The sequence below is a fragment of the Filicampus tigris genome, chromosome 4 (assembly GCF_054856515.1).
Source record: "Filicampus tigris isolate MCC_2025a chromosome 4, RoL_Ftig_1.0, whole genome shotgun sequence".
Lineage (NCBI taxonomy): Eukaryota > Metazoa > Chordata > Actinopteri > Syngnathiformes > Syngnathidae > Filicampus > Filicampus tigris.
The window spans coordinates 16,735,169-16,760,027 of record NC_141220.1 but is presented as its reverse complement, the minus strand read 5'-3'; the positions used below and the strand labels follow the sequence as shown (position 1 = coordinate 16,760,027).

General features: G+C 40.7%; 2 protein-coding genes and 1 non-coding gene across 6 annotated transcripts in view; all 3 read left to right on the top strand.

The window, feature by feature from the left end:
- Window positions 1-440: 440 nt before the first annotated feature.
- On the top strand, window positions 441-9,416 carry malt3 (MALT paracaspase 3). 2 transcript variants are annotated; one of them, XM_086028616.1, is made up of 15 exons: window positions 443-493; window positions 648-780; window positions 875-1,011; window positions 2,098-2,236; window positions 2,363-2,538; window positions 2,714-2,810; window positions 3,227-3,262; window positions 3,382-3,585; window positions 4,679-4,856; window positions 5,109-5,183; window positions 5,321-5,448; window positions 7,499-7,648; window positions 8,032-8,186; window positions 8,685-8,801; window positions 8,873-9,416. In XM_086028616.1, exons 2-15 carry the CDS (start codon window positions 771-773, stop codon window positions 9,203-9,205), a joined length of 1,935 nt encoding a protein of 644 aa, XP_085884742.1. In that variant the 5' UTR covers window positions 443-493; window positions 648-770; the 3' UTR covers window positions 9,206-9,416. The 2 variants fall into 2 exon arrangements, with proteins under 2 accessions (XP_085884743.1, XP_085884742.1); XM_086028617.1 differs by lacking the exon at window positions 648-780 and having other exon boundaries at window positions 441-493.
- Window positions 9,417-9,794: 378 nt separating this feature from the next.
- Window positions 9,795-9,866, top strand: trnah-gug (transfer RNA histidin (anticodon GUG)). The gene has a single exon. It is a non-coding gene; the product is annotated as a tRNA-His (tRNA).
- Window positions 9,867-10,425: 559 nt separating this feature from the next.
- Window positions 10,426-24,859, top strand: part of frmd5a (FERM domain containing 5a) — a 63,154-nt gene continuing 48,720 nt past the window's right edge. For all 3 annotated transcript variants that reach the window (XM_086028948.1, XM_086028949.1, XM_086028947.1), the window contains exon 1: window positions 10,426-10,772. In XM_086028948.1, the coding sequence (XP_085885074.1) occupies window positions 10,671-10,772 (102 nt within the window). In that variant the 5' untranslated portion in view covers window positions 10,426-10,670. The remainder of the gene's footprint in view (window positions 10,773-24,859) is intronic.

The window sequence follows — 24,859 nt, the reverse complement described above, 5'->3', positions numbered from 1 at the left end:
AGGTTACATTAGGGTAGAGGAAGGCTGCACTTCCATCAGTTTTACAATCTGGTGTCATTATTTTTTAGTGTCTGTGTCAACAAACTACAAATTTATCCAAATATAAACCACATGCAACTTTACAGCTTTACTGCCTATTCTCTGGGTGATTGAAAAGCGCCTGGAGATGAACGCGGCTGCTTATTACCGTCCTATGAAAAATGTGGCTCCTCATGCTTTTTCTTGCGGAAGTAATTTTAAATATTGGTTCGTTTCACTATCTTCACCTATTTATATTTGTTATATGATGGTCTTTTAAGCTCAAAACAATTGTTTTAACATCAACTAATCGCAAACAAGTATCTTAATATTCCATTCAATGCGTTTCTATATTAGGCTTTACGGTATAATGTTTTCCAGGAAAGAGGGGCGGGTTTATTTGCAAAGATTTAAGTTATGAAGTCGTGATAAGAGAAACAATCTCTGGCAGCTACTGGTGAAGCGCTGATGGCAGGTATGCACCCAATCACCATTACCTTCTATACTGTTAAAAAAAAAAAGAAGAAGATTTTTTTAAAACTCTAAACAGCTTGTCGTTGCCGCTAAAACAGAGAAAGAGCTCGGTTAACTTCTTTTCTTTCTTCTGCTTTCTTTCTTTGATCACATAGAAACACGACGCGCTTTTTGATCAACTGAGTTATTTCATTCAAGTAAATGCCTAACCTAAAGGGAAAATAACGCTGATAAAAAGAAGGAAATGCATTGATGAGTGGTTCCATCCCCGTGCTAGGATGATCGGAGGTGTGTTACTGCTGTATAATGCACCGCGACCATGATTTACAATCACGCGTTCTTCGTGAAGATGAGTGAGTGCGAGTTTCTTGTCTTATTTCAGACATTGTCATCGAGCGCCAGCCCGTATCTGTGTGTGTGCCTGTGAACTACAAGGTGACCCTGAGTGTCCGTGCTGAGGCTGCAGGCATCCTGAAGTACCAGTGGTTCACTGATGGTGATGATGGCGATAATTACGAGGTATGTGGGAGACACCAGAGTAGGCCGTCACTACTAGAATAAACACTCAGATGCAGCGATTTACATTTACAAAATGCATTTTAATATTAGCTGAAATGGAATTGAATTGTTTAAATGTATTCTTGTATTAAATGAATTGTATTAAATGTATGTATATTAAATGTCTCTTTATTTTGAAGCGTTTCTCTTACGGCACTGCTTGCAGTATTGTTTGTTGACGTACAATTTTGAGATTTCTAATATGCCCAGTGTTTTCAGTGGCTTTAAACTACCGTTTTCTGCTTCTGATTGTCAGAGTAAGCAAATTAGCAAATCGTGCATGTAGTTAGTTGTCTGCCCATATTTATTTAATATATTCAGCATCTATGTGAGTATTGTTTTGTCCAATTCAAAGCTGTAAAACCTCTGGTCGAATCAGAGCTGTAACAGAGGCAGGAGGGTGTCTGTGTATAAGGGAATGCCGGAAAGGCAGGCAAAAGGTGTGAAGTTTGACACCCGAGACTAACATCTCCTGCCATATGTGTTGGTGTCTAAGTACTGGGTGTCCAGAAAAATTTGACCTCATTTTGTTGTCGATTAACATGGCTATTCCCGCTCAAATGATCTCAAATTTGAAAGAGATGTGTAAAAATGTTTTCCTTTACATTAGGGTGAAGACATTTTTATTTTTTTACATTTTTTCTTGTGTGTAGCAAAAATTCTGGCAAAATTAAATCAGTGTCTTTGTAAAATTGGTTATAAAATCTATTTCAGGTTGAATAAGTTGTTGGTATTTTAATACATAAAGCCTGTATTTTTTCAACATAATTTTGGGACACCCTAGGTTTTTGTATCCATATCCTGCTTTGCTGTGTTCTGTGTCGAAGGCAAAGGCGGATAAATGCCAGGTCTTCTGTTACAACTCAAATTTGGTAGTCTGACTAAAAGTGGCTGATGGCACATTGCATCATTTTGCGGGTATGACATCCTGTCAAACCATACCACATCTTGATTGTCAGTGTATCTGGATCCACTTTGCATCTACTCCAGAACATGAGAATCCCTATTTTCAACATATTAATGGATGTTTTTTCCCCCCCTTTAAAGGTATATGGTGGAATTCAGGCAGATCTGATCATCGATGCCATTAAAACCCACTGCTATGTGTGCCGGGTGAATGATAACTTTTCTAACTGGGTGTTCAGTGAGTGGGTGAAAGTGAAGGTGCTAGACATCGATGCATCAGGTAACAGTGACCATATTCCATACCGATCCACAGCATGCTGAACCTCTGTGGCTTTGCATATCATTAAGTCTCGTGGGTGTTTCATTAATACTCTTGTGGATTTCATTCTTTCCCCAACAATGTCAGGTTTGCCGCTGCAGTGGCAGGGGGAGCCCCACATTGCTATCAACCCCAAACCCCAGACAGTCCAACTAGGTGCAAAAATTACTCTCCGCTGCGCTGCCTTTGGCAATCCTGCTCCGCGCTACCAATGGTACAGAAATGGGCATCCGCTGTTAAAAAACACTACTGACACCCTGCAGGTAAGCAAGGATGTTTGGCAAGTGCTAATATTAGTTGTTTACACTATGTCACGCACCCCTTGCTAACCATGTTATTCATTAAGGAAGGTCGGTTAATATGTAGCCTGATATTTGATGTGCAGTGGAGTATAATCTCACGTGCAGGCCAATGAATGAGCTATTGTGCTACTTGTAGATTGAGCACGCCGAGGCCAAACATAAAGGAGCATACTTGTGCTCAGTCTCCAACGTGCTGGAAGAAATATGGAGCGAACCCGTCGAAGTTGACGTTGGTAAGTCACGGATGAAACTTATCGCCCCCAGAAAAGACAAACTTTCCTGTACTTTTCACTGAAACGTCCTTAATTTCCTGTGAAAATGTTATCTAACAAAAGACATTTACTTCACATTTCATGTCATCCCACTGAATTAAAACTCAGCATTTTGGTTTCCATTATGCTGAAGGTACTTTCCCCATTTCTGCGGAGTAAAAGGGAAGTTGTTAGAATCCAAATGGTATTGTGTCCGAGCAGAACAGTGGCAATGTAAAGTGAAACTACTAGCATTGTTTCTCCCTTTTGCTGTTTGTTGCAGTATGCAATGTGCATCACAAATAGATTGCAACATCCTATGCAATAGTTCTTGACAAAATCATTCACTGTTGTTGGAAAAAAAATGCTGACTGAGGTTTTCTGTTGTTTCCATCCAGTTAAAAATGATCATCTTCCTCTATCAGCAACCAAAGGTACATTTTTCGAGAATTTCCTTTTCAACCCATCCTATTGTTATTTCAAGAGGGGGACAATGTATGCTTTTTATTTTTACAGTGAATAAACATAAACCTATTTTCATCATCTGTTTCAGCCGTGGACAAAGTTGCCTTACTTATCGGCAACTTGAATTACTCCAACCACCCTGGCTTAATGGCTCCAGTGATGGATGTACATGAGCTCGCCAACCTCCTGCAGCAGCTGGGATTCCGAGTGGTGTCCTTGCTGGATCTCACCAAGGTGGAGATGCTGGCTGCTCTAGACACGTTTTTTGACCTCCTAGACAGAGGAGTTTATGGTAAGTAGGTACAGTAATGTACCCATGTCTTTTCACCGTTAGCTTATAGCAAAATCACCTATGAGGTTTTTTTTTTCCATGGATGGAACCTACCCTCAGTTATTTACTGAAAAATTCACAGTTTTCTATAATGCTCTAAAAAGCCACGAGATGGCACCAAACCCTGGTTAACAGGAAAGTAGTAATTGTGTCAAGAAAGTATGTTGAAGTGATGCATCTCGACTGAGAAACGAAAATGCAGTACTTGTATGATGGGGTGAAGCTAAGTTTAGCCTGGGTTGTAAGTGCATATACAGTACATGTGTACAGTGCATTTTTTTTCTTTTTTCCTTTAAGTCATTTATTTTTAATGGTAATGTTATAAGATGAGTTTGAAATGATATTAAAGTGTTTCGTATACTTGTATATTTATGATTTAAACAAATACTGTATACTATAGCTACTGTATTAATTAAGGATGTTCCGATCAGGGTTTTATGACACCGACACTAATACCCAGAGCTAATACTGCGCTGTGACAGCACTGCATCAGGGGGCGGTGATGCGACACTGCACACGGGCTGGTCTCTCACGGCAGTAGACTGCGAAGCATGAGCTGCGGGTGATCGGATTTTTTGATCGACAATAAAAGGCTTTGATCAAATATCCCGCTCACGTAATTTGTCACGAAAATCGGCCGATCATGAACGGTGGCGGAGTATTAATACTGGCAAATAATATAAGCAATTCTAAAAAAAAAATGTGTGGGTGTCCATTTGTTTTTTCGCTATATAGCAGGGGTTTATTGTACCTATATAATAAAAAAAGATGTACTGTAATCTGAAACGTAACACATGGCCACGGTTACTGTGTGTCTTCGTAGAAATAAGTATTGCTCATAGGAAGAAGTGCTGGCTATTTATGGTGTTGCGTGTCATTCTCATATCAGTTTCACAACATTACATTTAATGTATTCGTAACATAACACATTGCACGGATGACAGGCATTTGTTTACCTCAGTCTCACTTTTCTGAGTGCTCCATTCTCTTCATATCAGGCACATGTTCATACTTAACGCTGAAATTGTGCAATCTATTTCATCACCCTTTACAGGCCTTTTCTACTATGCGGGCCACGGGTATGAATGTGTTGGGAGAAATTACTTGGTGCCCGTGGATGCTCCACAACCCTACCAAACAGAAAACTGTGTGTGTGTGCAACGGATCATGCTGCAAATGCAGGAACGACACACTGCGCTGAATGTTATCCTACTTGATACCTGCCGCAAATGGTAACCTTAGTAGACAGACTTCTCTTTTTATTTAAAAATATGTTATTTGAATGTGATCAGGTTAGGACTCAATTTATTAAAAAGAAAAGGTAAAGCATCAAATAATTGTAACTAGCTACATATTATGAGCATTTCTTGATTACTGTACATATTTTTAGGCTTTTTACAACAGTTTTTGTGAAGTATTTGTTTCTAGAGTTGCATGATGGACTGTAAAATCCCCACCCCTAATCTAAATGTACTTTTTTGAAGGCACAACCAGCAGCGCACAGCATCAGCCATCATGCCACAGCAGCCTAAGGGAAATACCGTGTATGGCTATGGCACGTATGTACATTTCCAAGTTATAATATATCCAAATATTTTCTTACAAAATCAGCTCACTGTGCTGTTGTCATTGGCCTGAGTCGTTTTAGACATTAAAAGCTTTACATCACATTTTATGAATGCACCCATTCATTCAGGTGTGAAGATGCTGAGGCTTTTGAAGTCCAGGATGGGGGAAGAAGTACAGGAATCTTCACCAACTACTTGAACAAGCACATCCTCCAGAGAGAAAAAGTCACACATGTCTTAGAGAGAGTGTCTGAGGGTAAGTGTATCAAAGAAAGCATGTAAAATGCTCTGAAAAAGGACTTCCACAGCCGCAAGGTTGGTTGGCGCAGGGTAAATAGATGAAAGAAAACACTTATTATCTTCCTGGAGAGTTGGCTGGACCACAGACAGATTGGCGGCTCATTTTTGCGCTCTTTCATGCAAGACCTGTGATTATTACAGTTTTACCAGTGGTTCACAGTTTAAAGCGGAAGTCAACGCAAACATATTTTTTTCAAGAATATGTTTTATGCAAGCCCACTAGTTGAAACAGGGCATTCTGATAAATATTGCGTTTGTGGAATAAGTGTTAATCCACTCGTTTTTAGCCATCTCTGGGGGCGGCCATTTTGTCTAATGTCTACTGAAAATGACATCACAACTGCTCACAACGACCAATCACGGCTCAGATTCAAAGAACAGGTCAGCTGTGATTGGTCGTTGTAAGCAGTTGTGATGTCATTTTCAGTCGACAGAAGACAAAATGCCCACCCCCAGAGATGGCTAAAAACAAGTGCATTTTGCTACTTAATTTATATTCCACAAACGCAAAATTAATCAGAATGCTGTGTTTCAATTAGTGGGCCTGCTGGGAACATATTCTTGAAAAAAATATGCTTGGATTGACTTCCGCTTTAAGAGGGTGCTTCTCTGTCCGTCTCATGTGCCGATAATTTTTGAAGACACTTTTAACATGCGACCTCATTCTCTGGAAGTTCATACTGTCGGCGGCTTGAGAACAGCAAGAAACCTGAGCGCCACAGAGCACAAGACAGCTGCTTGACCTTTTGGACACTCCCACGGCTCTCCTTTGCTCCTGCTCATGAGTTCATTCGCAAACCAGCTGTGACTGAATTATTTCGCCACATAAACATTATTAAAATACTTTAAATCAAAATTAGTGAATACAACTATTTATTTGATTTATGCTCATCTTGGCCAGATTATATTAATGAGATGCATCTGTTGATATATGACTTTGCTACATTTGCAATGGAGTTAAAAAAAAACACACTTTTTTTTAATTGTGTGCAGGCCTATCAAAATGGGATTGTACACTCTAAAAACAGTTGGGTTAAAAATAACACAATTTTGGGTCAAAAATGGACTGAATCACAAATCGGGTCAATTTGACCCGCTTTCTTGCATTGTTTTGTCCAAAACAGTCCATTTTGGGGGGTTGTTTTGTACAAATTGACCCATTTTTGGGGGTTACTTTTTGCAAAAACAACCAAGAAAGTTGGGTCAAATTGACCCAAATTGTGTATCGGTCCATTTTTGACCCCAAATTGTGTTATTTTCAACCCAACTGTTTTTAGAGTGTAGGTGTGTAGGACTACTACCTTTGAAGTAATGAGGAAGAAATGTTTTTTTTCTTTCCATAAAATAATTGTTTACCCTTGATAAATTCCCTCATTTGGGATAAGGAATTAGTGCCAGGTTGAATTTTACCATATTAATTGCCAGAGATGAACCAAAAAGACGAACTTGACTTGATCCCCATCTTACTTTTATGTGTTCTTTTTTTCCTTCCTCATTTCTCCGCAGTCATCTGCTGTATATATTTCTCCTAAGGGTTGTGTGTCCACTCAGTTACCTCAGCAAATTCCCCTAAGTTCCTCAAAGTCAACCATGTGCATCCCATAAATACTTTACAAACCTCACTCCCAGCTATGGGGTAACCGAGGCAGTTACATGCTGAGGTAGATTACCGGAACTGTTGTGATTAACGTTTGAGTGTTGTGTTAAATTCCAACGTGCAGTGTATTGCGTGAACTGACCGAAAGCCAATGCTAGTGATTTACTCCTAAATCTAACACCGCACTGACAAACTGAGCCATACTTGACTGCTGACTTCAATTTATTAACCCCATCTTTACTCTTCATCATGGCAATTGAGATTGGCCCTGATTCAAATATGAGTTTCAGTCAGGCTTGTATGGACTTAAACGCATTGTATACCAATCTTCAGATTCTGTAAAGACTTTCAAAGAAAATTTGGGTTGAAAAAAAATGTCAACACACTGACCCTGTTTTCCTTCTGTTAGATTTAGGTCGAGACCCTCTGGTCACAGGCAAGCAGGCTGTAGAAATCAAGCACACCCTAAAGGAACCTCGGTCGCTTGCCGATCCGGTTCAGACGGCCGGCCACACAAGGGAGCTACACCTGAGAGATTTTTGCTGGCGACAAGCAAATGGTGTGTCACTTTTGTTTTTTAATTAAATTTGTTTGATCAACACTGACTCAATTTCACCTTGAGTCAGAGCAATACATTTGTTGCTCACACCTCCTACACTACAGCATGTGATTTCCTATTTAAAAACATCCAGAAAGTACTTCCTTATAAAGAAGCAACGTTGTGAATTGGTTTCCTCTTTGTTAAGTGTTCATGTCTATTATGTGAATAAAAGCGGTTTGTGACATCTCATAAGTGCCTGAAATATACCTGACCTTGAAGGTAATTTTATTATCACAGGCTTATCGTGTTAATGGGTCTGCTGACACCTGGATTAAAGAATATCTTAACTAGAGTATGAAATACTTTTTTATTTAAATTATTTTATGTTCTTATGTTTTCAGAGCTACCAAGGAAGAAACGGTTGATGTTCCTTTGTGGAGTAGAAGTGGAAGTCAGCTTCTCAGCTTTGTTCTCGAACGTCATGGTGGCTTTTGGAGTTATAAAGACCACAGGCCCCAAAACGGACAACTGCACCATCACGCTGAGTAGCATACCTGTAAATATTGTTTCCCTCCTGCATAATACTCTACTATGAACCAATCTGTCAAACCACCTCAAAAACCACAACGACTAAGTCACTTTAAGATTAAAATGTACAGGAAATACACTGTAAGTAAAAACAACAGGAAAAAAAAAGATTCATTTTGAGTCATTTAGTAATGGTGTGATGCCAAGTTTTGTCAGCATTATAAATTCCACATTGCTCACCAATGATGCTCTCAAGTTTCCATTCGAAAATTGAAAAATGACCACTCACCCACGTTTCACAAGTATGAGGAAGTCATGCCCATAAATAGACATGCACCTTCCGCCTCACCAAAACCACATAAACACAAAGCAGGAAGGAGTTGTTAGTTTCATTTTACATCGCAGTGTGAGAAATATTTTGATGGCCTACACTGACATCTGGTGGCTGATTATAATATTTAGGAAGTGAGTTACTGTATTGACAAAATATGCTGCTGAGAAATTACTTCACCCTGTGCTTTCTTAGCCAATGGAAGAACTTTATTCTGGGCCCGGAAGGTTTGATGAGATGGACTCCATACTATTCGACAAAGCTGATAACCCTGATTGTACTCTGCGAGTGTGTGGACTCCAAAAGCTAAAGGTAGATAATTACAGCAAAAAGAGGATAAAAACACATTTTTATAATATAGTATTTTTCTTGCCCTTTGTTAGGAATCACTGGTCATTAGGATGGATCTACACTATACTCACATGGAGAGTAGACTACGTCTCACAGAGAGCCAACAGGTGGACATCGGAAAACCTTTGGTGGCGTCCTGTAAATTGTACGAGACAATTAAAACCACATCACCCAGGAAACAAGACGCTGCTTCCGCCCAGAGTATGGGCAACATTTCACACAGCAAGCAACCACTTAATCTGACTCGGGCTGGTGCACGTCAGCCCTTTACCAGGAAGGCTGAGTGTGGTGCTCAAGTGGCATCCTTTAGGTGCAATGAACCTGAGGAGAATGATGAGAATGAGCTACAAGACTTCATATGTTAGCCTTGTTCATATTTAATAACTTTAGGTGATTCATGATGATGAATTCAGCCTCCAATCATCCAACACTGAAAAACATCAACGTACACTCTTGCTTTGTATAATTTAGTTTAAACGTTGGTATTGTTCATTCATTGTCGATTACTTTTTTTTTAACAAGTGGAAAGCTGGCTAGCCACGGATATGTGTCTAATAAAGACAATTATTTATCCAACTTTGCCCTGGATAGAGCAAGGCTTGTGTTGTGCTTGATGTCACTTACTGAATACCGGTAATTGTCTTGGAATTCCTACGTTTATCTTAGTAAGCGGACAGTTCAAATAATTAACTCAGATTGGTATGGTTGTAAAGTTTGAATCTTACCAACCTAAACTGTTATCTTACCATTGTAGAATTTTCGATTTGTGGGATGTGGTAAAGTGCATTGCGTTACTTTTAGGCAAAGGCAAATCAGTACATTTAAAGAAAACGGACTTCTTACCAAATAGTCGTTGTTGTTCAAATACATTGCAGTTCAGTTTCGCTAGCGAACATTGACGACTTAACACTTTGACGTGAACCTGATCTGCAAGTGTTCAGTCCCGGTTAGCTCGCCGTGATCGTATAGTGGTTAGTACTCTGCGTTGTGGCCGCAGCAACCCCGGTTCGAATCCGGGTCACGGCAGACGGGATAGAGTATTTTTATGTTTCTTCCATTCCTTTTTTTTTTTTTTTTTTACTTTATTGACTCGATAGTTACGTTAGTGACAAATGCCTTGATGCTGACGTGGTCGTTTTGTTAAAAAGGGAAGGGAACATTAGTTTTTATAATGCGGTAACGGCATAACTCCTGCAGGGGGCAGTCTAATTCTCTTCATGAGTTGACGCGTAAATAAAATATTTAAAAAAATATTTAAATCGACATTTGGAACTTAAACTCAACCTGCCATGTTTTAACAGCATTAATTAGCAAAAATATATAAATCTGAATATTGAATTTGGTCTCTTATCCAGGTTATCTCCAGGTTCGATAGCACGAAAAATGAGCACACTTGTGAAAATCTTCTGTGTAATGTGGGGTGAGTGTGACAAAATGTGGGCATTAAAGTGAAGGGACAAAAACCCTTCGCCCTCCGGTTGGTTCACTTTGACGTCAGATTTCATTGGGGCCCGCCCGCCAGCTCAAGTGGCAGTGAATGTGAATGGAGAGGTGGTGGTGGTGGTGGGGGGCGGGGGATCCGACATCAGACACACAACAGAGCGAAGCGTCACTGCGTGTGGATGCGGGCATCCTGGGATTGTTGCTACCTTATCACCGCACGACGCAACGTAACACAACGCCAACCAGACGGAACCGCGATGGTGCATAGCTCCGCGACTCGATGCGCGGCTGCGGGCCGTTTAGGGGACCCGGGAGTGTGGTCGTTGTGACGTTTACTTGCACTGTTTGTGCTGACTTTATTGTTCCCGGCCGAGACGCGCAGCGAAGATGTTGAGCCGATTCGTGAGTGGCAGCGTCAGGAATCTCGAGCGAGAATACAGCTGCACGGTCCGGCTGCTGGACGACTCGGAATATACGTGCACCATTCAGGTGAGTCACCTGTCGGGCCATTGTGTGATTGTGGTCGAGTTGACTGGCATTCAGCAGAGGGACTGCCTCGCATGCGTCCTCTACTGCTCTCTGGCGAGAAGCTGACCTGAAGTGTGCTCTTGGTTTTGTCATTTCAGACAACCTAACGCTAATTTAGGGTGATGCATTTACCCCCCGTGACCCAGTATTGTCAAAACACATCAGCTAGAGGCCATATTTGCTGTCAGTGCTCTATAGCTTTACAATGCACTGTCACTGGGACAGTATAAAGACATTTGACTTAAACAGCCTGAACGTCTTTGACAGATTGTCTGAATGCATCAATTTGCCTTATGTCTTATGTTAGTGTAGGCTATTCTAATGCGAGTAATGACAATGGCCCTTTTGCACCCGTAAAATCCCTTATGGGGTGCATAACTGTAGAATATACCCTGAGGGACTCCTACTGTATTCCTGACCGTGCAGTAACCTACGTTTATAGCTTTGACACTTGACTGTGAGGCATTTCGTCAGTCTAATTATACGCCTTATGGGATATGTTCGTGTTGGCTTTCATAATGATATTGCCGGCATTTGCATTTTGAGGCACAGGATGAGGCCGGTATGCTAGTGCCTTGTCACCTGGGTCATACCTTTATAGCTTGGGACCGTGCGTGTAACTTTGTGATATAGTTCAGCTGTCTGACTTTCTTCGTAACTGTTGGTTTTGATAATAGAACTTGGATGTCATTATTTTGATCACAGGACAAGAGCAGTTTACCGCACTTCATAAACATCACAGTACTTTTTTGGGTGCATTATCTTGTTCACCCTAAAAACGGATTGTTTAAAAAAAAAAGCAAAAACAATCTAGTTGGTTAAGTTGATATTGGTTACGTCAGGGGCCTTCAATCCTGTTCCTCGAGGAGCGGTTCCCTGGGTGTTTTATTTGTCCTCCTACTGCAATATACCTGATTCAAATGATCAGAATCGTTATACAGCTTCTGCAGACCTTGTTGATCGTTTGAATCTGGTGTGTTGCAGCAGGAAGAGATGGAAAACACGCAGGACAGTGGCCCTCAAGGAACAGGAATGAAGACCCCTGGGTTACATTAATCAATAGATTGGTCAGAATTTGACCAATCTGTTTGGTTATGCAACTACCAATTTTATTGTTTATGCCAAATAACCACTGACATTGGTTACATAGAGACTACACTTCACTAGCCCAACTGTTTGGTACTAATCATGTGTAGCAGATATAGACCAAGGGAACAAGTTACTGTCTGTTGTTGAGCTGTTGAGTGAAGAAGGTACTTATACGTTTTTTGGACCAATGAAATGCCCTGTGGGGTACATTACTGTAAAATGTACCCTGAGAGATTCCTACTGTTGACCTATTTCTGACAGTAACTTTCACTAATACCATAACATCCAATACATTTAAGGCTACAACAGGTTGTCACAGGGCCGGCGCTATTACGTGTCGGTTTTGTACATGTACATACCTGATTTTTCTGGCCATGGAAAAGGTACCAACATTTAACAGTTGGTGTATACATGTGAGGACACTGTAGTGAGGATTAAATTTCCCCTTGAAAGAGAGGAATAGACTCCTAACGTATTTCTACTTCTGACTTTATACAGCTCAGCAGATGGAACGCCAAAGGTATTCTGCCTTTTACCTTGTGGCGATTTATTGACGGATCGCTGCTAGTCGGGAATAATTTATAGAATGTCACTGCAGATTTTTACGTAGGCAGGCTCTTGAATAATACATACAAGGTATCCCTTCCATTTCCATGGATAGTATTCTCCTCAATGTGGTGAACAGTCTACATTTATTGAAGTAAAACACCTGTAAAGAGATCAAAAGAACTGCTGGGAACATCTTTTTGTAGCTACTGTCCATCCACTGCAAGCTTTGATGATGTTACACTTTTTTTTCTTCATGCTTGCATCCTGCCGAGCAGTTGAAAAAGAACCTGTCACATCAATTACAAAACAATTTCTTCCTCTTGGTGGATGCTGCGGTTAAGGATTAAAAGAGGTGTAAAAAGACATCCCCGGAGACGTTGCTGACTAGACACATTAAAGACTTGCCAAGGCAACATTAACCTGCCTTGTTGAACAATGAAACATTCATAAGACCTCCAAGATTCTTCCTGCTTTGATATCCATTGTCATCAACAGGCTTACGCTCCTCTTTGTGTCCCATGATAAGGCGCGAAAGAGATACTCTAAGACGGTGACTGGGCATCAGTGTTGTTTGTGCTCTGAGAGGCGAGGCAGAGACGGACAGTGAGGCCAGCAGGTGTTCTGTTTGCAGCACAGTCGCATGGTCAGGCCGGCTGACGTCAACATGGCATGAAAAAAGGAGGGGAATGGAGAGAAAGAGGAGAAAGCTCTCGCTGGGGCTCTTGAAGCCTTCCTGCCAAAGCAAGCGTTAAGTGCCAAAGCAAGCGCTATGTTATCTCAAGAGGCTATTTCCAAGCGAAGGCCTTTTCGCTTGTGTCTTCCATTTCCTTCGAACTATTTTCATCCTACACTCACTGGCCGTGACATGAGATACACCTGCAGTTTTAAAGCCTCTTACGCAAACCTTTACAAAGATACCTTAATGCTAATCAATTGTAATTAACATTCTCACAGTGGTATTGATTTGATGAGATGAAATACGAGATTGTATTAGTTTGGTTGTCACTGAAGACTAAAGTATCCATAGGTGTGAATTTGAGGATAAATGCTTCGTCTTCAAGTGTCTGGCGGTTGGCTCGGTCCAGGGTATACCTCTCGACCAAAGTCAGCTGCATATAGGCTCCAGATCACTCGCAACCTGAATGAGTAAGATGTTTTACAGAATATGGATGGATCGATTTTACTTGCAGTGATGTAGAACAGCAATTTGTTTGGTCCGTTGTAGCTAATGTTATAGTTGATGCATGTTTGGGAAGGAAGTCATTGCGGGACCATTTGGATATAGCTTTGCATTGGAATAAGTGATTTCAGTACACTTCTGACCAATTCTACCACAAAGCCCGTACAATTGGTGCATTAGAGCCATAGCAGAAGCTTTGGCATTCCTTCAAATGACTAGCTTTACCATTTTGTCTCTCGTTCTGGTTCTGTTTATTAAGTGATAGAGCAAAAATGTAAATTAAAAAAAATTCGCATCATCTAACAGTTGGTGATGTTAGTTTCACCTATAGGCTAAACGTTATATAATGTCATGGGTAATTGTCAATGAAGCCTTCATACAAAATCAAGCGTTACAGGGCTATTGCATCTCCAGAGCAAATTGATATGTATTCAAGGTGTGGGCATAATAATTGATTGATCGTGGTCAATTATTTCCGGAGTGTGGACTTTGTGGATTTCTTGATTTATCATGTCTTGGAGGAATTGAGGTTACATGGAGTACACTACATTGCTGTAATCAGCAGAGGTGCTGTTGATTAAGTCTCATAGTTTCTGGCCTGAAGAAGAGCGTCATACCGTCAGCTAAGCCCAACATCAACGCAGAGTGTAAAATGAAAGTAGAAATAAAATGAGGTCACAATCCTTCTCTTTTTCAATGATTGATCATGTTTCCAGACTTTTGCAATTTGACTGTTCTTGTTACGTCAAACAGCACCACATTCAGATGCACACCCTCACTGATCTGATGCCCCACATTTGGAGTTATTCCTGCCTTTGATAGACATGTGTCTCCGCTGTGCGAACTGCTAGCACCTTGTAAACATAACCATCTTCCACAGAAACGCACACAACGCACCGAATGAAGGCATCAGAAGGCACATCATTTTAAAGAAGAAGCTGGCAGTGTGCAAGAATTTAATTCAGTTTCAGTGAATTATGGGTCACCTGTGTGTTTAAGAGTGGTCAAAAGTGAGATCTCATCATTCCGCGAGCCCTTTCGCTGCAGCTGTCATCTGGATGCAGGTTGACGGATGAGCCCGAAAACTTCTTTTGCCCTTAGGCCTCTTCTACTGTGATTTTGATGCAGTGTTACAGCAGGGAGTCAGGCTGACATTTTTTTTTTGTCAGGTCAGAAACATTTAAATGACATTCAGATGCTCCTGTGCAAAATGCAAAGCTTTTGGTGTTTAGCTGCCTCCACTATTATAGTGTGGTGCTGTCTGCTTATCTGTCATTAATCCCAAAATTGCCATTAATTGTTCTTTAAAAGCGACGTCTAAGATTCACAAAGTGTGTGGAAAAGACGGTCACCACAGACACGGGAGAAAATCTTTGCTTATCCCTGAGGGGATTGGTTGGCTTTAGAAAGGCTTTTTTATAGAAAGAGCCTTTTTTTATAGAAAGACTTTTATTTAAGCAGTCTCTCCGAGTCTTGCGAGCAGTTTACTCGTTTTCACTTCCTCCCATTTGAAATGTATTCTCCAGTTGCTCAAACCGTAAAAGTGTGTTGACAAAAGACCTACGTTTTACCACTTGCTTCTCACACTAAACAGCATTTATGCTTAAGAAAGCCACAGTTGTCTTTTTTTTGGGGGGGGGTTGCGATTCTGATTAATTGCAGATTTAATGAATGGCTGTCTGCTGTGTTCTGGCCCACTGTAATCAAGAGTTAATTATAGTTTGCACACAATGAGGCCTGTGATTTCCCATGTTTTTCCTGTTAAGTCTTATTCAAGTAAACCACAACCGTCTGCTTGTGGGCAGTGTCATTTAAACACAAAATGAATATTATGAAAATAAAAGTCTTGAGCAGGGCTGACTATCCTGCCACTTTTGCGGTAATGGACAATGAACTGGTAACACAGTCCAAATTTTCCTCAAGTCCGCTGCCATCTTAGAGTCTCTTTGGTGAAGTGGTGCAGAATTGGAGCTGGTGTGTATCGAGAAGTGCTTTACTTTGAAGCACGGTGCCAGCATCTCAACTGTTGCTACGGTGACTCCACAGTTACCCAAACTCAATGTAAAATTGCTCACTGGTCAGGATTGCCCTCGAAGAGTCCTGACAAATAGCTTCTCTCTGTTTGGTCTCACAGCAAGTAATACAATTTCCCAACAAAATCAATTACATTTGGAATAATATGCTCCAGAACCCAACCTATCAGCACCATTAAACATTTATTTAAAATGTACAGGAAATGGTTGAAATAACATGTAAGTTTATTAATTGTCATTGTCAAGCATCAGCAGAGTATAAACCTGTAAAGAACGCTTAAACACTCAACATAAGAGGTTTTAAACATACAGTATTAAAACAGACGCATTCAAATGAACACTTCTGCTTAAAAAAAGCCTTACAGACGGGCTGCGTCATGTTGGCAGGCTTGCCACGGCTGTCGGCTATGTAAAAAGTTCCATCCGACGCTTCGCGCGTCCTGCTTTCCAAAGAGGAGCGGAGGTGCAGCGAGCACAGGTGCAGCTAGCGCTTTACTGCTTGAGGCCATCTTCCTCACAAGCAGAAGAGGAGGCGTGCTACTTAAAGTGGAAGTCAACCAAAACATATTTTTTTCCAGAATATGTTCTTTGCAAGCCCACTAGTTGAAATGCGGCATTCTGATAAATATTGCGTTTGTGGAATATAAGTTAAGCAGCAAAATGCACCCACTTTTAGCCATCTCAGAGGGCGGCCATTTTGTCACTTCTGTCGACTGAAGATGACATCGAAATTGCTCAGGGCTCAGATAACAACCAATCACGGCTCACCTGTTTTCTGAAGATGAGCCGCGATTGGTCGTTATCTGAGCCCTGAGCAACTTCAATGTCATCTTTAGTCGACAGAAGTGACAAAATGGCCGCCCCCTGAGCTAGCTAATAACAGGTGTATTTCTCACATTCTACAAACACAATATTAATCAGAATGTTGTGTTTGGACTAGTGGCCTCTCTGTAGAACATATTTTGGAAAAAATAGGTTTGGGTTGACTTCCCTTTGAGACGTTTCTCATATGTCGGTAGACAGGCGGCTTTGCACGTATGTATACTTGGCTTTAAGACAGAGTTGGTGGTGAGCTGCGTGTGTGTGTGTTTTTTGGTATTGAGCCCATACCTGTCAACAATACGTTTTCCCCCATATTTTATACGTTTTTTGATCATTTCAAATTGTATACACCGTATAACAATTTTTGTACGTGAAAAAAAACAAACATATTTTTTGTTAGACCGATCTCGCCTTGCCCGTTTCGGCTCTAATCCGGAACGTCTGTTAGCGATTCCGACTGTAAACTTTGGCCGACTGAACCCCCCCTAACCTCCCACGTTGAGCGATAAACACTGTGTAAGATTCTATATAGAAATGTCCGTTCCGTTTCCCCCACCTCTCCCGCTGAGCGATAAATACCGTGTAAGATTATATAGAAATGTCTCACATTCACACCTACAGACAATATAGAGTCTTCAATGAACCCGGCACACATTATTTTGAAATGTGAAATATGTTTTTGTGAAAAGAAATGGTTGTGGTATAAGTTAGTTCAAAAGTTAAAACTTATTTCTATGTACGATGTATTTAGGTTCATATCATACTTCACTCAAAAGCCCTCAACACTCTCTCAACACTGGGTCCTGTGCCATGATTACTAGCATGATTGCCTGGTTTATAAAGAAGGTGTTGGTTCAGCTGCTACGCTGTTGCTATGCTTCATGGCATGAATGAGTAAAATGTGTGACAGTGGTGAATGTTTCATGAGGAGCAACCTCGGGAGAACGTCATTTGCATTTAGTAGTATCGCGATTGGCTGAACCTGTGTCACATGGTTTGTTGCAATTAAGGATTACATCACTGTTGCGTCTAGCCGAGCTTGGCCGAGAAGCTCTGACACGCTGCCCACGCCAATCTTTTTTTGTATTTTGACAGTTTGTTACAGTATGTGGGATCAGCTGCTTGCAGTTGCATGTCTTTTTGATAAACACGCAACTCTGATGTCAAGGTTGGCCCATTCCTCACCATTGTGTTTCCGTGCCACCTCTCAAACAGCTTTGACATTTTAAAGGAATACGTTACGAATATTAAACTGACTTCGTATGGTTAAAATGCAAATCCATTTTTTAAAATTATAGTTGCGTATTTCAAATAACCACAGCCTCCTCTATGTTAATGCTGACATACAATGGGAAACTCCACCGTCACATGGGCTCATAATTAGCTTCTATGTGGTAGTTACCCTTTAAGCAATACTCTCAAACAGTGCTGCAACACATGTAAGCAGCTAATATAAGAACACTCACAGGCAAATATATAGTCTTTAACCCCTGTGAAGAGTACAGTACAGTATATCCATGTCTCTCTTATACTGCTCCCTTACACTGTTAAATTCTTTCAAATTATATATAACTATCCATCCATCCATCCATTCATCCATTATCCAACCCGCTTATCCTCACAAGGGCTGCGGGCGTGCTGGAGCCTATCCCAGCTGTCTTTGGGCAGTAGGTGGGGTACACCCTGAACTGGTTGCCAGCCAATCGCAGGGCACAAAGAGACAAACAAACATTCACACTTGAAATCACACCTATGGGCAATTTAGCCTGACTAATTAACCTACCATGCGTATTTTTGGAAAGTGGGAGGAAACCGGAGTACCCGAAGAAAACTCACAGGGACAACATGCCTTCCACACAGGAAGGCAGGGGCCGGATTTGAACCCACGACCTCTGCACTGTGAGGTGGACATGCTAACCGGTCGACCACCGTGCCCCCCATATTTAACTATGTAAAGCATAATATAATAGAGTGCTGTTAAGTCATTAAAACGTCACAAAAATTACACTTTTTTTTGACAAACTATCAGATTAATGGCATTTCCCTCCATTTCTATGGCGAAATATGATTTAAGATATGACTGCTTTAAGCTGCAAGCATTGTCAAGGAGTACATTAAACTCATATCTCAAGGCAACACTGTACACACAATAAACAAGTACATTTTCTGTAATATGTCTCTCACTTGATCAGCACCATTGTAGCTAGAATAAGTGTTCCTTTCCTGTTCCTTAGTGTCTGTTTTAGAGTGGAGAACAGGGATGCTACTTGTCAGTCTGCTGAGTCCCCCATTGTTTGTGTTGTCTAGAACAGAAACGGGCCTTGGTTTATGCTCCGTCTGCACGCCTGAATATTAAGCCTCCAAAACAGAGTAATGTCTTTGTGGTAGCTACTCTGCTAATGAGGGTCTTGATCCTTTTCCTCTCTTGGGTCATGGCCAATAGAAAACATAGCACGCTTGTCAGGAGACCTAGCGCACTTTCGCTCGTTTTAGTCATTTTGGAAAATACTAAACTTAATTCCTTAATGTAACGTTTGAAGTTAGGAAGTTAGAAGTAAGTTAGGATGTTCAGTCACTATGGTATGATAGGGCAAACCTTTTAGGTGTAGTTAGGTATTAAAGAAGTAAATAAAATCAGAATAAAAGAAGTAAATAAAAGATGTCCCCCCCTTTTTATTTTTTATTTTTCCAATTTTCAATGGAATCTGTGTTGAATGTTCTATACTCCTTTATCAATGCCAATGTCTTACAAATGCTGCTTGGAGGAATTGTGTGACATAGTGGTAATCCTTGTGGATTTAGCTCAATATCCCACAGCTGATGTCTCAAGCTAGTTGCGACTGAATAAACAGCTGTGATCTTGTCTTATAGGAAAACACTAGATTCATTCAGAAGTTCACCCATGAATTCAACTTTAATGTAAGCTTCTTCTCGTTTGTCCCTGAAAGGAGGCATCACCCGCAAGGGTGTATTTTTACCCCCCTTCCCTTCCACCCCGCCCCCTTTTTGTCCTCCTGTTATTTCATCCTGTCATCCCGACCTCATCTGCGCCACGGGTTACCTCCATCACACTCATCCTGCGGTTCTGCCTCACCGCATGGTGTTTGGAGCTAATGATGCTAGCCCCTCCTTCTCACAGCCCGCTTTTCTTTCATCTGTAACCCGATGTCTCCTCTGTATACTCTGTGGGCTCTTTCTCCTATTGTGTTTTCAAGTATGGCCTCTCCCTGTTCACAGACACCGATGGGTTTGTGTACCTTCCTTCCATAATAAGATACTTGGCCTTGGATAAATGCTAATATAGAGTACATTTATCAGTACTAACTCTGTATGGATGAAACATGATAGCCATCTGTGTTGACTTGCCGCTCAGAGTAGCCTAAATCCTTTCGTGATCCAGTTTTACAAGCAGCCCTCACAGAAAATCAGAAAGGCACACAATTGTAACTTTCCCCATCTTAACATTGGTAATATGATGGGGAAAAAAGTAGGTGGATAAAGCAACACTTGAGCTGTCATCTAAAGCATTTCATTCACATTGACCACACTCCTTTGTAGATACTGTACAGTAATTAATCAAAATTACCCAAAAGACTCTGTAGTGATTTAAGATCTTTTTTTATGATTACATTTATGACAAATTGGCCCGCCCCCTTTTTCTGCGTGGCTTATGTTATGTTTTCGGTCTCAGCGGTCTACGTCACGCGAGGAGGGCATGCTTGGTAATATTGCTCGCTTTGGCAGTTCTGTTGTCTAAAACGGTGACCAATCGCCACCAAAATGAAAATGCACATTACTACTCTTGTCCACTTCAACCTGTGAAAGTATAAAAGTGTTCTGCACAATAGTTTGGATTTATTGACATAAAACGTGATCTCATCATGATCACCTCTACAAAATCAAAAATACCGTGGCGATTGCTCCCTCCACTTACATAAGCTGATGCGGGCAAGAGCATGAATGCGCACACGAACCCCGACTGGTTATATTTCGGACATTTAGCTACGCTAAACTCGTGTCAACTGTCAGGAGGGAGACGGCGGCTTGCAGCAGGCAGCGAGCAGCAGGCAGATTGGAGCTTTACGCCCCCCTCTTCCCTCCCCGGCTAAAGGTAGGATAATAGGATGGCTAATAGCAACAACTAGCTTCAGGTCGTTAAAACAAAAGGTGTTAGCACAACAACATTAACTCCTTACTCTGCATCCAGCCTGCGTTGATCTTCACGTCGCGCGGTTGAATCCCAAGCAGTCGCGTGCGTTGTCCGACACCGCTTGCAGCCGCAAGAGAGTGAGGTGAGCCCTCATCGAACAAGCGTCAATGTTCAGCGAACAAAAAGTTCCAACGAGGCTGACTCCACAACCGAGTATGGCTGCATTGGAACGTACCTTTTCGGCTGTTTACGTTCCAAATTGGACGGCGTGTTGTCGGTCGAAAAACTGAGGCCATTCCTCATCCAAATAAATGTGCACGTCTACTCATTTCCACTTCAGTCTCTGTAAATATCCTGACTGGTGTTTAATGCCATGCCCGTCCTAACCGTGATCAGCAAATAAGCAGTGGTTTTATTTATTTATTTATTTTTGAAGCAAAGAGGCAGAAAATATATAAAATGAACTTGTTAGTGAAAACATGGCCCCACTGTCCCTTTAAATTACTACAGTAAGTGAATAGAAAATTTGGGGTGGGGAAAAATGATTCAGTTTTTTTTTTTTGATTAAAGTGGAAGTCAATCGCAATATTTTCTTTACAATAATATGTTCGATGCACCCCCACTATGGATTTGCATTTGTGGAATATGAGTTAAGTAGCAAAATCCACACAACAACCAATCACGGCTCACCTGAAGCTGAGCCATGATTGGTTGTAACCTGAGCCCTGAGCAACCGTAAGGTTATTTTCAGTTGACAGCAAGTGACAAAATGGCCGCCCCCTGAGATAGACAAAAATAGGTGGATTTTATTACTTAACTCATTTTCCACACACACAATATTAATCAGAACGCCAAACTGTTTGCCGGCGAGATATTGTCAGGTGTGCCGTGGGAAATTATCTAATTTGTGTGCCTGTGCGGTCCAGCGCCTGGCAGCGTAGTCATCGGCTTTACTACATTGTAGTACTCTTCCATACCAGCAGGTGACAGCAGCAGGTAGCCAATTGTCTTTGTTTAGAGACAAGCGAATTAGTGACGCATGTTTATCCAAACAGGCCCATGTTTCACACTGAGTGAGTATCAATACGAAACAGTATAAAATACTTTTTTCTTTGTGTTTATATAATTCCTATTCAAGACCTTATAATATAACGTCATTCTTCAATGTTAACAAATGCTTATATAAACCATATAACACTTATCGTGTTAAAATAAGCATTTTTTTTCACAATTTCAGCTGCTGGTGTGCCGCAGGATTTCTTTTGCGCCTCGACTCAAGAAAGTTCGAAAAACCCTGGCATAGAACATAATATTGTAAAGGACATTTCTGGGTTGACTTCACCTTTAAGAACACAAACGATGGATTACAATTTGCTATTTTGTCACCCTACTACCAATTTAAGTGGGTGTTCATATACAGAACTCTTTATTACCAAAGATGGGCAATCCGTCCCAGGGACGAAACGGTCTGTCCATCCGTTCCAGCTGTACACCCATTTTGTGGACAGAGGATGGAGGACGAGAAGTTTTTTACAAAAGACGGACTAAGCAAGGAGGGAAGTGGGTTTTCGTCCATCCCTGCCCGTAATCGTCCCTAGCCGGGTCAAGTACCGATTGACATGTTGTGTTGGGTTCTTTTAAAAAGAAAAACTACTGTTCTCTTCTGCAATACCATGGAGCTGCCTTTAGCTGCCTGCACAACTTTTTTTTTTTCTTTTTCATGTACATCCCTGCAGTAACATTGGATTCACATGCATAGTTGTTAACTGTTTAATTTAATACATACCTTATCCCTTTGTATGCGAAGTATGTCCTTGTTGGGACATCTCTAGAGCATAAAAAAAATCTCTTCAAACCATCATTCATGCTCATGCAAGCGCTGCCGTACACGTAAAGCTACGACCCGTAAGTGGAAGTCTTTAGTTCTCCTCCTAAAACAACATTGCGTTATTTTACAATAATTATTTTTATTGCGAAATAACACAATCAAAACTGAAAACGTATTGCGCAAACGTTTTACAATGCAATACAATACAACTTTATTCATTATTGCGCATTTAATAACAGCTACAGCTGTAAAAAAAAAAGCACTTTCTTTGCAATAAAACACATTAGTATTGCGTTATAATGCAATCTTTAATATTCTTGTGATGTCCTTTGGTGGGCTCCATAGTCTGGTGATTGACGGTGGTTGTGTTGGCAGCTAAATGCTACGTAGTTGAAAACTTAAACAGTTGTACACAATTCAATCCACTCACGATAGGCCCAGCCGGTAAGAAAATTAGCCAGCTAAGGAGTTTTAAATAATGTTTATGAAGTATGAAATATCTTTCACAGAATTATGCACGGACTAATTTATTTTACTGATTTTTTTTTTTTTTTTTTTTGTGGAGGTTGGGGGGACGGACTGACGGAATGTAAGGACGGAAGCGCTTTAAAAGGACGAAGATGGACAGGGACGGAGGATGATTATTTTTATGAATAAGGACAGAGGGACGATGACGGAAGGGTGTCCAGATTGCGGACAGAGGACGGACCGGCAAAATAGTGTAAAGTGCCCATTTCTGTTTATTACATTGCAACAATATCAAACCCATTCTAGTACCTCCTGCGAACCCAACAGGCAGAGTGTTTATTCCTCACTTATGTGGTGTTAATCAGCACATTTTCAGCATCGTATTCGAAGTGGATTACAGGACAGAGGTCATTTAGAGGTGAAAAAAGCCCTTTCACACTTACGCAGATGAGATGTGCAAACCCGATACAGTACACAATCCTCTTACCTTGGTTGCACCCGGGTGCCTGTAAAAAAAGACACACTGAGAATAGTCATTGTGTTAATTCTCAATGGAGCTCACTCATGCTCTTCTTCCATGTATTTTTATCTCGCTGCTAAGAGAGTCAAAAGATGCAGTTCCACTCAGGTGTGTTGTGGCTCACTGAGAGCATAGTGGAGGAGATGTCTGGCTGACTTGCTTTGTGAGGGTCATTATTTCTATTTACGTGTGTGTTTACGTGTATCGGAGCCATCATTCAATTCTTTCTTCCAATCTACAATCAAATGAAAGCTTGCCTTGGCTCTGTTTGTGCCATGTGTTTCTAGGCTTGCAGAACTTACAGCTTGTCACGCATACAAGCAGTCTCCTTTTCCTTTGTCCATGTGTGTGTTGGTGTGTGTCAGCACAGCTGTCAGGAGAGATGAATGTCAGTGAGGAGCAAATAGACGAATAGATGGACACGTAGGTAAACAAAGCAAAGGTAGCCAGGCATCACGGGTTTGACTGCACAAATCGGTCTTTACTCCCACTAAGGAGGTTGTGTTTTTAGTTGTTTGTGGTGGATTGTCGCGAGTTAAAGGCCCCAAGAGTTGTAGGATTTGGAGTTTGATTAAATTGTTTTGAAAAATTAGAAAAAAAAAAAAGTCAAACAAAATTTTAGTTCAAACAGTCATCAAGTGTGACATCACCAATATGTCCACAAATCCTGTGAGACTTAAGCTCAGTAAATGTCTAAAGAATTAAATTGTGTACTTTGGAATAATTTTTTTAAATACCAATGCACAGTTGATGTATTGTTTGCTATGTACGAAATCAAATGTGCTCAAATATAGAAATCCTGCATGCTATGTAAAAGCTTATATGGGTCATGTTCAAATAATTTAATCGATAATGGTAAAGACATACTTCACCGAATTTCCTTTTGAGAATCATTTCATTTCACTGGCTATGAGCATTGGAATTATTGGCAGTTTTTATCATACAAACAGTAGTAATTGTATTTAAAAAAAGATATATTTTAGGTAATATTTTTACTTAATTTAATTCCTTAATTTAATTCTTAATTTAATAATTTAATAAATGCCAAAATGTCTGTACAATAAATGAACTTTCATTATTTGCATTATGTTTTTGAATATAATTTTAGAGACATATGATTTTTCTCCCATTGCTTAATATGCCTTCCTTTTCCCATGTACACATGTAAATATGTACAATATGTACATGTTAATGTGTACACGTGTTTGCGCCCACACACACACAACAAAGTACAGTATGTAGACTTTTTTTTAATTGCAGAGTGTTTGGGCTCAGGTTCAGCAGATACTCAAACTCAAGTGATACATGTGCAAAAAAATGTGATCGGGACATATCTAGGAATACCATTTTGTATTCTGGACAAACATTTTCTGAGCAGGCTTTCCTGAAGAAAGATTTGCATTTTACGA

What these genes read in the sequence shown, in the direction of transcription:
- malt3 (XM_086028616.1), top strand. An exon ending in ACCGTGTATGGCTATGGCAC is followed by an intron (nt 5,184 to 5,320) that starts GTATGTACATTT and finishes CCATTCATTCAG; the next exon opens with GTGTGAAGATGCTGAGGCTT. An exon ending in GTGGACTCCAAAAGCTAAAG is followed by an intron (nt 8,802 to 8,872) that starts GTAGATAATTAC and finishes GCCCTTTGTTAG; the next exon opens with GAATCACTGGTCATTAGGAT.